This window comes from Thalassophryne amazonica, chromosome 16 (genome assembly GCF_902500255.1).
Source record: "Thalassophryne amazonica chromosome 16, fThaAma1.1, whole genome shotgun sequence".
Lineage (NCBI taxonomy): Eukaryota > Metazoa > Chordata > Actinopteri > Batrachoidiformes > Batrachoididae > Thalassophryne > Thalassophryne amazonica.
In genome coordinates, this window is record NC_047118.1 from 10434046 (window position 1) to 10450837 (window position 16792).

The window sequence follows — 16792 nt, forward strand, 5'->3', positions numbered from 1 at the left end:
AGACAGTCATTGACCATGTCAGACTATGATATGCTGATATGCTGCAATTCCAAGCCACTTAAGTGCTTAAAAGGAATTTTCAATAAAAGTATAGAAGCACTCTTCAGTGGTGGCAGGGAACACACTGAAGATGAAACTGTCAGAGTGTTCCATGATGCATATTATAAAATGGCCAACGCACATCCAAAATGTCCTTGTAACTATCTGGTCTTAACCTAGCTGCTTTTCAAAATGGCCGACGCACATCCAAAATGCCCTTGTATTTGGCATGACTATCTTTTATAGCTGTCTAACTGATAAAACCATCTGATCTTTTTATAGATGTCTAATTGATAAAACCAAAGTATTCACATCTATTTGGAAAAAAAATCAGCATGATGGAACACTGATTTGTTGCGTGACACACAGACATACACTATAAGAATTTTACATGCTGCCTTGAACACAACGTGAGCGCTACACCCGCTAATACCCGCCTACTTCACTTCGCAGCCAATAACATAGCCGCTGATTCACGACAGGCTAAGGACCGCCCACATGGGGCCGGATGGAGGAATAAAAGTTAGGGTAGAGAGAAAATCTAGGCTCTTTGTTCCAGATGTTGCATGTGATCTGTTCAATACCCCAGCGCTGCTAGATGACTCTCTGTGTAGGCACGTTTCAATACATCTAAATTTTGAAGTCCGTTCCTGTCCAATTCTTTTTGAGATCACTCACCACATACAAGAACCAAACCAAACAAATCAGTTACAAGGGGTCAAAGAAAGAAAAGCACTTACTTAGAGTGCATACCTTCACTAAAGTCCACAGTGAACTTTGTCACAATGTTGCAGAAGCAGAACAAGAAAATTAAAAACAAGCCTAAATCCAAAATGTAAAAGTAAAGGAGAATTATTTGCATGCTTCAGATGGTTGTTTGCTGCTCAGTGCAAATTGTAATGAAGTGACTCACAAGCCACAGATGATGAACGTCCATCAATGTCACAGGATGCAGAAGATGGATGTCACAGGATGCTCAGCGGTGAAAATGCAGCAGCAGAAAACTTCCATTATTTAGAGACAATTAATAAACACATGCTGTCTGTTAGAGAGACTTATAATAATAATAATAATAATAATAATAATAATAATTAATGGACCAGATAATTTAATTCTCATAAGCACAAACAAATACATGAATAACAAATAAATACATAAATAAATAATGTGAATTATTTTATTGAATTATGGCAGTATGTTTCTTTGTTTGTCTGTTTGTTTTAGCAGTTATTTATGCATTTGAACCACAGTTATTTTAACTGTTGAAAACTTTACAGTGTCCAAGAATATTACAGTCATTACTACATGTATTAACCAGACACTGAGTTTGTATCAGTGTTGTGTTGGGATCGGATTGGTCGGATTGCTTCTGCTTGTATCCTGAGATTCGGTGATGTCGGACCTTTCTTCTTTAGACTCTACATATACCGACTCCCTGCTGTCTTGCCCTGACAGAGATGTAAAGTTGTGGGTGTGGTGGACTGTGCTGGACCCAGCTGGGTCCTTTTGCCTGGGGCGGCTGATTGAGGCCTCTTGTCCCCACCTGTGGGATGACGTGCACACTGAGGTGTGGAGTGTCGATGGGGTCAGTGAGCTGAAGGCAGTGTGAAGTTCTGACTGACCAGTTGGGGTAATGGAGGAATGGATTGGGGTGTGCGAGTTTGTCTGTGTGAGACCAGATGTAGTTTGAGGATTCTGAGAGGGGTAAGATGGAAGTTGATTTCCTGTGGAGCACTGGGAGTTGGTCAGAGTTGGTATAGAGGTAGTACAGTTCACCCCACACATCACTGGGTAGCTTGTAAAACCAGGACTGAGACTGAGGAGGGACGGACCACCCTGACCACGAGAGTGGGGAATATAGGGAGAGTTGGGGGTTGTTCTTGAGGACTGTAAGGGACTGCACTGACTCTGCAGTTTGTGAGATGTGGGCCCGTCTCTGTCAGAGCAGCACAGGTGTAAACAGGAAGACTTCGGGCTTGAAGAATGGATCAGAGTAGGGCTTCTACCTTGGGGTGGAATCGTGCTGCAGCCCCACACATTTCTGGTAGGGTGGCTAATGACTTCATGGCAGAGGTGTAGCCCTGTGGCTATATTTATAGGAACACATGGTTGCCAGGGGTTGGAAGTGGTCACAATGGAGCTGGAAACCACTGGTGCACTGTAGGAGTATGTGGAAACGGACGGGGTGCAATGTATCATGGCTATATGAACCTGCAGGAAGTGCATTATTTCATGGAGCTCCTTGGCCAAGTTGGACACTTCTTGGTTCAAGCTGCTCACCTAAAACAGAAAGGGAAAGAAAATGTTAGCCATACCTGAATTATGACTACAAATAGTTGCACAGTGATGCAAAATAGTTTTTGAAATGGGAATGATTAGAAGATTGGAGTGGGCGGTATTAGGCCTGTTTCTACTTCGAGAACTTATACGGGCCACTTTAGGAGGTTGTCGTAAGATGTGGATATTGAACATTGGTGATATTTCAGATATTTAGATCTTGGCCTGTTAAAAACAATCATAGTGCTGGTATTTATTAAGCCACTAAAGGGGGGCAGCAACTGAAAGAGTGGGGGTAAAAAAGCTGAATTTTACATAATTGATATTTGGAAATTAAAAGAAAACAGCTGAGTGAAAAGTGACAGGCGATGTTCATTTATGTGTATGATATGAATATGTAGGCATGCACATAGCTGGTATTCATGGTGCTTGTGCGTGCTAAAAATAAATGATGCACAGCAGAAAACACAAAGGAAGCACTTCATAGGAGGAAAGCAATGACAGATTGTAGGAAAAGTGTTTCCCTCTGTCTGCTGTACATCGATTTTTTTAGCACACATGAACACCATGAGTACCAGTTATGTGCACCCCTGTGAATATCAGTGATTTTTGCTGTTCAGAAAATGAAGTCAAGTTGTCTTTGGCCAAGACTCAGTGTGAAGTGTTAGGGCTTAAACAGGAAACCTGCTCTCTGAAGACTGAGGAACTGTTCAGTGTTCAGCCGAATATTTGCTGATGGTGAAGAAATGGAATTTAAGGAAGTGACGCTGTCCCTGAATTATACTGTACATTTATGTGCTGTGAAACCTGTTGCAGGCATCCATTTCAAAATGAGCAAATATTTTCACAAAAACAATAAAGTTTATCAATTTGAACATTAAATATCTTGTCTTTGTGGTGTATTCAACTGAATATAGGTTGAAGAGGAATTGCAAATCATTGTATTCTATTTTTATTTACATTTTACATAATGTCCCAACTTCATTGAAATTGGGGTTGTATGATGTTTCAGTTGTATGCAAACGTTTGCGCACTCCTGATGATTTCCATGATTTTTCATTATAAATCATTGCTTGTTTGGATCAGTGCTAAATGTATTCAAATCAATAAAATGACAAGGGTGCCCAAATTTATGCACCTGCCTAATTTTGTTTAAATAATTATTGCACACTTTCTGTAAATACTACAAGTATAAACTTCATTTCACTTCTCAAATATCAGTGTGTTCATCTGCTATATGATATATTTAACTGAAATTGCTGATCTAAACAACCAATGATTTATAAAGGAAAATTATGAAAATTATCAGGGGTGCTCAAACTTTTGCATACAACTGTATATTAGTCAAAGGGTTACAGAAATAAAGGTTTTGGATTTTAAATGAAATGATTCATTTGGGTGGGATTTATGGTTGTTGAAATGCAGTATGAAATTAGGTATTGTAAAAAAGCTGTTTGATGCAGAAAAAAAAAGATGAACAAAGGTTTAAAACACCCTTTTAGGGTGAAAAGATTAGGTCATTTAGGGTGTAGATGGCTTTATCTCACCAGTTGGTTAAATTTTACTGCATAAGGGTTTTTTGAAACCCCTATGCAGGTGAAGCAGCAGGACCTTCGTGGCCGGGATGACGGTGGGGATCGAACCCACGCGGCTCGCACAAAAGACCGTTCCTCTACCAGGTCAGCCAAAGGGGAACTCCCCGTTAGCCAAGCTAGCAGGAACGTCTTTTCAATTGGGACCCGGGACTTTCATCCCGCTACACATCTCCCCACCATTTTTGACTTCGTCCCAAAGTCACAGGTACATATTAGCATACTCTGTGATCCACATCCTGTTCGTGACGCCAGATTGAAGCAGCAGGACCTTCGTGGCCGGGACGACAGTGGGGATCGAACCCACGCGGCTCGCACAAAAGACCGTTCCTCTACCAGGTCAGCCAAAGGGGAACTCCCCGTTAGCCAAGCTAGTGGGAACGTCTTTTCAATTGGGACCTGGGACTTTCATCCCGCTACACAGGGATATCCAGGTCTATAAAAAACCTGGACATCTATAGTGAGTTTAGATTGTTGGGCGGCGAGAGCCACCGCAGGACCCGGAGCCCCCGGGGCCTGCAGGTAGACATGTCCAGGTCTACCATCAACCAGAGGACTGAAGGAGAAATGCAGTCCATGATATGGGAGAGGCAGATGACAGAAGCTGATTTCTCATCAAATGCTCCAGTGTATGTGGGGTCAAATCAGAGGGGAACATCAAACTAACCACAAACTGACTCAACCAGCTGCTGTGGTGTCTGAAGACCCCATTCCATGAATGACTCTGTGTGCTGTTGGAAATCACAGACCCAGACTCCTTCTAACCTCTTCCAAATAGTCAGAGAAAAACCCCATGTGAGTGAAGAAAAATGTAGACTGAAATTAGGAACAAAAATTAGACAACAAAACTAAAAATAATAAATAAAAAAATCCCAAAGTCTAAATTCTAAGCTAAAATATCACAACTATAATCTTAATGATTATTTGCCAGAAACAGAGCTTTTAAGAACATTTAGATTGTTTTATGAAGAGAAAATTTTTTTTTTGACAATTTAACTAAATCACAATTTTAACCATTTTAGAAATTTTAGTTTGTCCAATTTGTCCAGGGTGTACCCCACCTCACGCCCTATGACTGCTGGGATGGGCTCCAGCCCCCCGCAACCCTTAATTGGACTACACAGTTGAAGATGAGTGTGTGTGTGTGTGTGTGTGTGGTGTGTGTGTGTGTGTGTGTGTGTGTGTGTGTGTGTGTGTGTGTGTGTGTGTGTGTGTGTGTGTGTGTGTGTGTGTGTGTGTGTGTGTGTGTGTGTGTGTATATATCTGTTTGGAAGTGCCTGGAACCTGGTTCAAAGTCTCAACAAAAGAGTTAAGTTTCACTTCTATTATGCATGAGCAAGTTTCAGATAAAGGGAGGGTTTCATCAATTTTGTGCTTTGTAAATGAAATGATTCATTTGGGTGGGTATACAAATCAAAAACATGGAGGACCTTACGAAATACAGACCTGAATAGACAATCAAATATAACATCTGTTGGTAATTGGACCAACAAAAAATCAGATCAAACATGGAAACAGAGGATAAAATATATGACATAGACACTAATATTGATGAAAGTATATTTGACTTAAAAACGATTGGTTGTGAGTATTATACGGTAGAACAGCTAAATAGTGAAAAAAATTGCAGAAGATACCCTGTCACTCATACATATAAACAGTCGAAGCTTGTATTGTAAAATGTCACAAATAAAAGATTATTTAAATCAGTTTAAAAATAGATTTAGTATTGTTGCAATCACTGAATCTTGGCTTAAAGATGATCTCATGGATGAAGTTCAAATGGAGGGATATGAGCTGTATTTTGTAAACAGAAGATATAAAAAAGGCGGTGGTATTGATCTGTATACAAAAACAGATCTGATGTGTACAATTGTTGAAGAAATGACAATTATGAATGATGTCATAGAAATTGTAACAGTGGAACTTGTACATGAAACATCTAAGAATATTTTAATCAGTTGTGTATACAGAGCACCAGATTCTTGTGTTGTGAAATTTACAGATAAAATAATTGAATTATTCCATCAAATTAAAAACAAAACGCTTTTTATGTGTGGGGACTTTAATATTAACATAGAAAGCTCCAGCTGCCAAAGATTAAGTGATTTTGTGAATTCAATGTATAGTTTGGGGTTATTCCCCTTGATAACAAAACCAACCAGAATTACATCGCAAAGTGCAACGGTAATTGATAATATATTTACAAACAGAACAGATGAAATTATCAAGAATGGGATCTTCATGACAGATATTAGCGACCATTTACCAATTTTTTCAATATTTAAATATAAAAATAGGTACAACAAAAAAAACTGATATAAACTTTAAAAGAGATAAGTCAGTAAAAGCCTTAGAGGCATTAAAATATGACCTTAAAAATCAAAACTGGGAAGAAGTTTATGTCAGTGATGTTAATGTAGCATATAACTCATTTATGAAAATATTGATGAAATCATACAATAAAAATTGTAAATTAATTGAAATTAGTAAGAAAAGAGTAAATAAACCATGGCTGACAAAGGGAATAAAAAATGCTTGTGCAAAGAAAAACTATTTATACAGGTGCTTTTTAAAATTGCAAACAAAGGAATCAGAACATAAATACAAAAAATATAAAAATAAACTATTAACAATAATTAGGAAACAAAAAAAAGATTATTACAGTGAAAAAACTAAATAAGAGTAAAGATAATATGAGGGTAACATGGGGAATTATAAAAAGTGTGATTGATAGTGATGGAACGAAAGAAACTATTCCAAATTACTTTGTTAAGGAAAATAAAGAGATATATGATATAAAAGAAGTTGCAAATGGGTTTAATGATTATTTTTCAAATGTAGGGTCAAGTCTGGTGGGAAATAAACCAATAATAGAAGATAAATTATGTACATTGGTAAATACGGTCAATAGTATTTTCCTGGACAATGTGGAAAAAGATGAAATAAGAAATATTGTAAAAAACTGTGTAAGCAAAAGATCAACTGACCATGAAGATTTAGACATGATGACTGTAAAAAGTATAATAGAAATTGTTATTGAACCATTTACTTATATTTGTAATCTGTCTCTGTCAAATGGGGTTTTTCCAGATGAAATGAAAATTGCTAAGGTAGTCCCATTATATAAAAATGGAGACAAACATAATTTTTCTAATTACAGGCCAGTATCATTGCTTCCACAGTTTTCTAAAATTATGGAAAAAGTTTTTGTAACAAGATTGGATAAATTTATTGAGAAACATCATATTTTAAATAATGCTCAGTATGGATTCAGAACAAAACATTTGACAGCTATGGCAATTATGGAACTAATAGAGAAAATATCAACAACAATAGATAATAAGGATTATTTTGTAAGTATTTTTATTGACCTGAAAAAGGCTTTTGATGTTATAGACCACTCAAGATTGCTCCACAAGTTACAACAATATGGAATAAGAGGTGTTGCACATCAGTGGGTAAAAAGCTACTTAGAAAATAGAAAACAGTTTGTTCAGATAAATAATACCAAATCAGAATTGTGTAACATTATTTATGAAGTACCACAAGGGTCGGTACTTGGATCCAAACTGTTTATTTTGTATATCAATGACTTTGTGAATGTATCTAAAGTACTTGGCAGCATATTATTTGCTGATGATACAACATTATTTTACTCTGGATAAGATATACAGGAAGTAGTACAAGTGATAAATACAGAGTTGGAAAAAGTTAAACATTGGTTTGATATAAACAGATTGTCACTAAATATTAATAAGACAAATTTCATATTGTTTAATGATAGAGCGAAAAAAAATAATGTGTCATTACAAATAGATAGAATGGATATACAAAGGGTAAAAGAAATGAAATTTTTAGGAGTCATGATTGATGAAGATCTTACATGGAAGTCACACATAAATTACATAAAAGGAAAAATATCGAAAGCCATTGCTGTTTTGCATAAAGTAAAATATTCATTAAATAGTTATGGTTTATTAACATTGTACAATTCATTGATTGTCCCATATTTAACTTACTGTGTAGAAATCTGGGGATCAACATATACAACCTATATACAACCTTTATTTATTTTGCAGAAAAGAGCTTTAAAAGTGATTAGTAACAGTGGTTTTAGAGATCCATCTAATCCATTGTTTATTAAGTATAGGGTACTTAAATTTCATGATTTAGTCAATGATGTACCAAGTTAATAAAAATACTTTACCAACAAACATTCAAAATATGTTTGAAAAAAGAGTAAGTAGTTATAAATTGAAAGGAACAGAAGTCTTTAAAAAACCAAGATTTAGAACCAAAGTAAAGGAAAGGAGCATTGCAGTAAATGGTGTCAAATTATGGAACAATCTTAATAAAGAAATTAAAGAATTAAGGTCGCTTAAATTATTTAAAAAAACATATTAAATTAGATGTATTAAGTAAGTATGAAACTATGAAGTAAGTCAGTGGGCTGCAAGAAAGTCAAAAAAAAAAAGTAAACTGTTAATAATGTTTGGAGTGTCTTAAGTTTAAATGTAACCTGTCAGTGATGTAATCTATTAATTAATGGTCATAATTATGAAATGGGTCAGTGGTATGTGACAAGTTAAAGAAATGCAATCTGTTAAATAATGTTGACTATGATGCTGTATATTGAAAGATTGTATTGTTAAAAGGGGCAGAAATCATAAGACTTGTTCTTCTTTCTGCTCCTTTTCATTCTGGTATTGTGGTGCTTTTGTTTTTTGCTTTTCTGTTTTTCTTTTAAATGAATGAAATAAATATTAAAAAAGGGCATTATTACAGTAAGAATAGGGAGGATTAAGTCACATATTTTATATGTTGTATATAGAAAACATTATCTTCCACATAAAAAAAACAGGCTAATTCCTGAGCCAGCTACATGGTAATCTAGCTAGCTTGGCCTACTAGTTCGAAAATGTCAGTAGAGTACACCATGAAGACAATGTATTTTTCTCAGTAGAGTACACCATGAAGACGATGTATTTTTCCTATCGATTATGGTGTCATAGTTGACTGCAAATTGAAAATTATGAACCTGTTCTTAGAAGTTATAGCTTTGGGCAGAATTCAGGTAAATGAGATGATGTCTCACAGCTTTAATAGCTGCTGCTATCAGCTACATGGTTTTCCAGGAAGGTATAAAAAAAATCTTCTAAGACAAAGCCAAAATTAAAGCATCTTTCCTGTTATGTTCTTCAAGTTAATTAAAATTCCATTAACAAGCGGAGACTATTAATAGTATGTGTTCCAAAGAGCTTCCACTACAAAGAGGAAAAATTAAAATATTGGACAAATTCAACAGAATTTAGTGATCTTTTTGTCAGGATCTGCCCCAGCCCGGGGTTTCCCCCTTATTTGGGTCTAGGCTTTCTCTGTGGATTTTACGGTTTTACTTTTCATATCATTGTATTTTGTCATTTAAGTCTTGGTTTGGGTCTGTTAGTTTCTTTACTTTGTGTAATGCTTTTGTTACCGGTATAATTCTCTGTCTATCATTTATTTGTGGTTTAGTCATTCATTGCATTACCTGTATTCTGTAGTCTCTGGTTTTGTTTTTGTTCATCATTTATTTCCTATTCAGTCAGCAGTTTGTTTTGTCATGTTTATTGTATTCACTTACCTATATTACGTCCTCTCATTTTAGTTATTATCATTAGTTTTCTGTTTTTCCACTCTTGGACTCACCACCTTAGTTCTTAGTTTTGCTCCTTTGTTTTGTTTGCATTTATTATGGTTAGTCAAGCACGTCACGTTTTGCACCGTTGGGTTTTCTGTCACTTAATTATCTTGCCCCAGTTCACTTTGTTTTTTTCTTACTGCATTCTCTTGCACTTACCTTTGTCTTCCCTGGTCACGCCCCCTTCCAGCACCTTCTGCACACCTGTTCCTCATTTCACACCCTGGTTCTTCCATTAGTATTTAAACCCTCACAGTCTCACAGTCCCTCGCCAGATTGTTGTATTTTTGCACTTTCCAGCCTCACGTCATAGTCCTGTTTTGCCTTGTTGTATTTTTGACCTTGCCTGTGTTATTGACCTCCGCCTCGTCTTATCCCTGAACTCGTTTTTTGACTTTGCCTCCGCCTCAGCCCTGTGAACTCCTTGACGTTGTGTATTTGGAACTTTGCTTGTTTTTTGGACTCTGCCTCACCGAACCTGTTGCCTGCTTACCAGATAAAGCCATTTTTCTTAATCATACAGCTGTGTCTGTGAGTCTGCATATGCCTCCTACAACCTTCAGGGCCAAGCCATCATGAACCATGACACTTTTGACATTCACAAAAAAGTATATATGGCATGAATGAATAATTAATGTTTACCCATTCTTGTATGTTTGGGTAATATTGGTCTGTATACCTCTTTGTTCAGTTTGCTGACATTCTGTCTCACTTCTTCAGTCTCCAGCAGCAGATTAGCACTTACTTGGAATCGGTCTGAAAAAGATTAAAAGTAATGAAAGACAAATAGAGCAGAATTGAGTCCACCCTTTTTTACTTTTCACAGCACTCAATCAAATGCACAATATGCTAAAAAATCTTGTTGAAATGCAACATAGCAAACTACCGGCTCGAGATCAGTCTAGAACCGAAAGTGGAATACCAAGTCGGGACGGCTACTGCATTTGATGTAGAAGACATTGGTGGCATTCAAAAACAGGGATTTTATGCCTGTTAGTGTGCATCGTTTGAGATCCACTGTTTTACAGGTTTGTGGTGGGACACTCCCTGCAGATGATCTTTAATAATAACAACAAAAGATAATCGAAACGGAGTCTGAAGCACCATTTATAGGAAGCCAGACGCTTCTTGGAACTAAAATGTTGATTTCATTGTGACATAGCAAAATTGACAGCTACCTGAGAGTGAAGTCAGGTCCAAACTACATCGTCTGCTTTTTGAACATACCATTGAATTGCATCCATTTCATACTTTACATGTTGTTTTACCTGAATAAATAAATGTTAATACTATGAGTTTTGATGGCCTATAGCAACTGCCCCACCCCCAACCATGTTAATCAGATTCACATTTTTTATGTTTCAGTGGATCTGTGGCCCACCCCCAGTTTGAGAATCACTGTAGGTTCATCCACACAACAGGATCCAGTCATACTGTACGGTACTTTATATGCACATATAATCAGTCCTACAAATAAAATATGCTATATCAAATCAAATCAATTTTATTTATATAGCGTGTTATGTTATATATATTATATATATATATATATATATATATGTTATATATTTATATAGCGTTGTGTGTGGGCCGCCAGAAGAGGAGGTACTGCTGGCCCACCACCAGTGGGCGCTCTGCCTGAAGTGCGGGCTTCAGGCACGAGAGGGCGCTGCCGCCATGGACACAGCCGGGGGGTGACAGCTGTCGCTCATTACCTCTTGACAGCTGTCACCCATCTACTCAACATCATCTCACTCCATAAAGACCAGACGTCATCTCCACCTCGTTGCCGAGATATCATACTTCATTGGAGGTAATATCCTCAGCCGTTTTGCAATATTGTTTGTATATTGTGAGTGTTTGCAGGAGTACCGGTACCGCTGTCAGTGGAAGCTGAGAGAGCGCTAGAAGGCACTCTTTTCCCTGAGGAATCTTCAGTACTCTGCAAGTTATTGAGTGAGAGGTGGAGGTGGCATTCCCACCGTTATTGTTACTGGGTGTACACACACCCACACTTGACTGTCTTTGTTCTTCGCCAGCAGTACCAGATCCGACAGTCGGGGACGGTGATCACCTGGGAATTCGGGACTTGGCGGCTCCAGTATTCACCAGGTTCTGCGGCGGCGGAAATCGTGTGGTTCCGGCTCTCCTCAGGACAGACGTCTTCTATCCTCGAGCCTGCCCACACGTCACCTTTGTGTATTGACTGTTGTGATATTCTGAGATTGTCTGTATGTTCGTTGTGCACATTCACAACATTAAATTGTTATATTTTGGCTCATCTATTGACCGTTCATTTGCGCCCCCTGTTGTGGGTCCGTGTCACTACACTTTCCCAACAGTATCATTTGGTTGGTATCATTTGTGTTGGCGACCCTCCTGTCCTGTGCACCAACAGCATTTCTTGTATATCTGTCCATGAATTGTTCTGTAATTTATGTTTGTTGCATGGCCCAAGCAGAGGGTCACCCCTTTGAGTCTGGTCTGCTTGAGGTTTCTTCCTCAGAGGGAGTTTTTCCTTACTACTGTTGCTCTGGGGGTTAGTAAGGTTAGACCTTACCTGTGTGAAGTGCCTTGAGGCAACTCTGTTGTTGTATGGCTGGGGGGCCTGGCTGCCTTTTTGTTTCTGTCTTTTGTTTTTCCTTCCAGGTGGCTTGCATTTGGGACTGAGTGGCTGTGTTGCTGAGGTTATCAGGACCTCACCCTGATCACCTGCGGCTCGTCAGGACTCACAGCTGAGGTGCATCTATATGGATTGGAACATGGTGGCATTTAAGACTGGAGTATACAGTGTGTATTTGCCAGAGACTCGACCTTGTGACCAGACGGGTGAGATCGTCGTCTCGGGAGCCATCTCATCATCAGTGGATGCAGAGAACATCCAGGGTTTGATGCACGGTCTGTGAAAGAGGAGGGGGTGAGGTCTCACGCTCCTCAGCACACTTCCTGAGGTACGTTAGATTTTGTGTCTAACATTTATACAGTCAGTAAATGTGGTGTCCCTCACACCTTTTTATATTGAGCTGTATGTTAGTCATGTATCGGCTTCCACTGCAGTGGAGTTTTGTGAACTGGATGTTCCATGCCTGCAGGTTGGGAAGCTGATTAGTAATCAAGCCAGGAAGTGTTTGCTGTTTGTACACCTTAAGTGTTCTCTCTGTGTGTAGATTGTGGACTCACATAATGGTTCCTTCTTTCACAGACTCGGTTTGTTACGGCCACCTGGGGGGTGTCGGCGGGGTCCTTGGGTCCAAACAGCTTCTGGCTCCGGACCGTTAGCGCTGCTGGGAGCGCACCACGCCAGACCGCACTTTCTTTTGTTGTTTTTTGTATCACTGTTATGTATTAAATTCAGTTAGCCTTTGTACCGTGCTCTGCTTATTTCATACTGGGTCCTTCAAACGCTGGTCGGTTCTCCGAGCTGCGTCCGACACATAACATCTGTTGTGATTTGGCCCTATATAAATGAACATAAACTGAAAAATTGAAATTAAATTGAAAAATCATATCATACCATACCGTATCGTACCGTATCATATCGTATCAATATGATAGCACACTAATTGAACATGGCTCCTACTACAGAGCTAGATGAGTCATAGAGTCAAAATATGAGAAAATCGGTAAACGGAGGAAATTCTTTTAGATCACTTGTATGAGCCACTTACAGATTTGTTGGTATGAATGGCTCCTGTATATTGTGGAGTTTTGCTGTTGTAGTATAGTCTTTAGAGTCTGTTACCTTTCACATTTATGCTTTCTTCATTCTGCTCTACATTAAATAGAAATGTATGACCATTGTCTTCAATTCCGTCAACAACCCTGGAAGGAAACACAATTGAGCAATATGTGATTTAATTGGTAGCAAGTTTATAACCAATATATAATAGGATAAAGTGGATGAACAGATTAACATTACCTGGGGCTAAGGTTTAGTGGACTAACACAAGGCAGCGATGGCAGGAGCAGGTTTGCTGGCTGGTGGCTGGACAAAGGAGTTGGGAAGTGTTCTTCAATGGTAAATGGACGAGGAGGTGGGCTACGACCTCTAGCTTTGATGTGGAGCACCTCCTCCCCCAGAAGGGTGGTGAGACGGGGTTGGCGTAGAGGACTGCTCATTCCATACAGCAGAGGTACTCCTTTGTGATGAAACTGTCCCATGTCATCTCCGTGCTCATCTTTTGTCTCAACAATGTATGGTTGACTGTGGTCCACAGAACCACAATTCTGAGAAGAAGATGGTTACAGATATTTTGTTCTCTCAATCTATGAAACTCGTTGCACAAATACACACAGCATTTAATACAACACACTAAATTGTCATTGTCAAGTCAGGGAATGGATATAACAAAATTTCAAAATGTGTGGCACTGCATCCACCATACCTCAGAACTGCTGGTAAAAGTAAACCTTCATGTGAATGCCTCAAGGCAGCATTGTTGTGATTTTGGCACTATACAAATAAAATACATTGAACTGAACTGAACTGCCTAGTGTCCTGGATGGCAACCACCCAGGCAAACATCCACGCCATTCCCTTCTTACGAAAGTACCCATCTATGTGCCTCAGCCAGGTGAAATTTGGGCATCCCCTTGTCCTTCTCCATCTGCTGGTATCCTCAACACTTCTCAGAGAAACACACCAAATGGCAAAAATGTTACAGATGATATTCCCTCACAATGCAAGTGATATTTCTCATCTGAGTTCCCCTGAAGAACTGTTCATTTGTTACAAAGCCATTCCAGCAGTACCCAAGGATCTTCCAAAGAAACCCAGTACCAAAGATCTCTAGTCTTTACCATAGGTCACTGGATACCATACAAGAAGCACCGAGACCCTAATGAGTGGGACCTTCATTGTCCTGCAAAGTTATCAGCATTGCCAAACCGCAACCGCATGACTCCGTAAACTCTTCCTGTTGAAAGTCTGGATCTTATTCCTGATCCAGGACAATCACAAACCAAGACACTCTTATTCCACTCTCTGATTCCACTCTCTCACCTGCTGCCCCCTGTCCTTCACAGTGGAGGAGGTGAGGGCAGAGCTGAAGAGCATCCAGATAAGGCTGCTGGTCCAGACAATGTGTGTCCTGGATTGCTGAAGGCCTGTGCTACTGGCTGAGCCACTCCAGAGGCTCTTCAACTTCAGCCTGCAGACGGAGAGGGTCCCAGTCCTGTGGAAAACATCATGTCTTGTGCTGGTACCCGAGGCGAACTCAACGATTAGAGACCGGTGGCCCTCACGTCTCACATCATGAAGACTCTGAAGAAGCTGCTCCTTCGCCACCTGAGACTGCAGGTACAACATGCGTATGATCCCCTGCATTTTGGGTACCAGGAGCGTATAGGAGTGGATGACACGGTCCTCTACATGCTCCACCAGGCTCACACCTACTTGGACGAGCCGAGAAGTTATGTTCGGATTATGTTTTCATGCTTTTAATAACATCCAGTCTCTCTTACTGAGAGAGAAGCTCAGAAAGATGGGGGTGGCTCCCTCCCTCACTGCCTGGCTTATGGACTACCTGACAAGACAACCACAGTTCATCAGGCTGGGGTGAGCAGCGCTGGGGCTCCACACGGGACTGTTCTCATCCCCTACCTCTTCACTCTGTGCACGGCAGACTTTAATCACAACTCTGTCTTGCCACGTCCAGAAATATTTGGATGACACAGCCATTGTGGGATGTGTGTGGAGAGGGCAGGATGGCACGTACAGAGACCTGGTGAGGGCCTTCAGTGACTAGAGTGAGTGGAACAGCCTCCTCCTGAATACGTCCAACACCGAGGTGATGGTCGTGGACCTCTGCAGGTCTCGGTTTCCCGTGCAACCCATCAGCTTCTGTGGCAACACCATTGAGATGGTGCAGACCTATAAATACTTAGGTGTGCACCTGATGTGGATGCGCTCTACAGGAAGGGACAGAGTTGGCTATTCTTCTTGAGGAAGCTCAGGTCCTTTGATGTCTGTGGGGAAATGCTGCAGATGAAGCATCCTCTCCTGTGCTGCTGTCTGGTGGGGAGGCAGCATCACAGACAGAGATGCCAAACGGCTGGACAAACTGGTTAGGAAGGCCGGGTCAGTGTTGGGAAGGAGACTAGTCCCACGGGATTGTGGTGGAGAGGTGCATTATGGGCAAATCAAATCAAATCAAATCAATTTCATTTATATAGCGCCAAATCACAACAAACAGTTGCCCCAAGGCGCTTCATATTGCAAGGCAAAGCCATACAATAATTACAGAAAAATCCCAACGGTCAAAACGACCCCCTGTGAGCAAACACTTGGCGACAGTGGGAAGGAAAAACTCCCTTTTAACAGGAAGAAACCTCCAGCAGAACCAGGCTCAGGGAGGGGCAGTCTTCTGCTGGGACTGGTTGGGGCTGAGGGGAGAGAATCAGGAAAAAGACATGCTGTGGAGGGGAGCAGAGATCAATCACTAATGATTAAATGCAGAGTGGTGCATACAGAGCAAAAAGAGAAAGAAACACTCAGTGCATCATGGGAACCCCCCAGCAGTCTAAGTCTATAGCAGCATAACTAAGGGATGGTTCAGGGTCACGTGATCCAGCCCTAACTATAAGCTTTAGCAAAAAAGAAAGTTTTAAGCCTAATCTTAAAAGTAGAGAGGGTGTCTGTCTCCCTGATCTGAATTGGGAGCTGGTTCCACAGGAGAGGAGCCTGAAAGCTGAAGGCTCTGCCTCCCATTCTACTCTTACAAACCCTAGGAACTACAAGTAAGCCTGTAGTCTGAGAGCGAAGCGCTCTATTGGGGTGATATGGTACTATGAGGTCCCTAAGATAAGATGGGACCTGATTATTCAAAACCTTATAAATAAGAAGAAGAATTTTAAATTCTATTCTAGAATTAACAGGAAGCCAATGAAGAGAGGCCAATATGGGTGAGATATGCTCTCTCCTTCTAGTCCCCGTCAGTACTCTAGCTGCAGCATTTTGAATTAACTGAAGGCTTTTTAGGGAACTTTTAGGACAACCTGATAATAATGAATTACAATAGTCCAGCCTAGAGGAAATAAATGCATGAATTAGTTTTTCAGCATCACTCTGAGACAAGACCTTTCTAATTTTAGAGATATTGCGCAAATGCAAAAAAGCAGTCCTACATATTTGTTTAATATGCGCATTGAATGACATATCCTGATCAAAAATGACTCCAAGATTTCTCACAGTATTACTAGA

At 39.9% G+C, this 16792-nt stretch overlaps 1 protein-coding gene across 1 annotated transcript in view; it reads right to left on the minus strand.

Moving 5' to 3' along the window:
* Nucleotides 1-1371: 1371 nt before the first annotated feature.
* kcnh4a (potassium voltage-gated channel, subfamily H (eag-related), member 4a) overlaps nt 1372-16792 on the minus strand; it is a 67550-nt gene continuing 52129 nt past the window's right edge. Inside the window, exons 12-15 of the mRNA XM_034190479.1 lie at nt 13511-13818; nt 13334-13413; nt 10271-10347; nt 1372-2319 (exon numbers count right to left, since the gene is read on the minus strand). Of these exons, the coding sequence (XP_034046370.1) occupies nt 1372-2319; nt 10271-10347; nt 13334-13413; nt 13511-13818 (1413 nt within the window). The remainder of the gene's footprint in view (nt 2320-10270; nt 10348-13333; nt 13414-13510; nt 13819-16792) is intronic.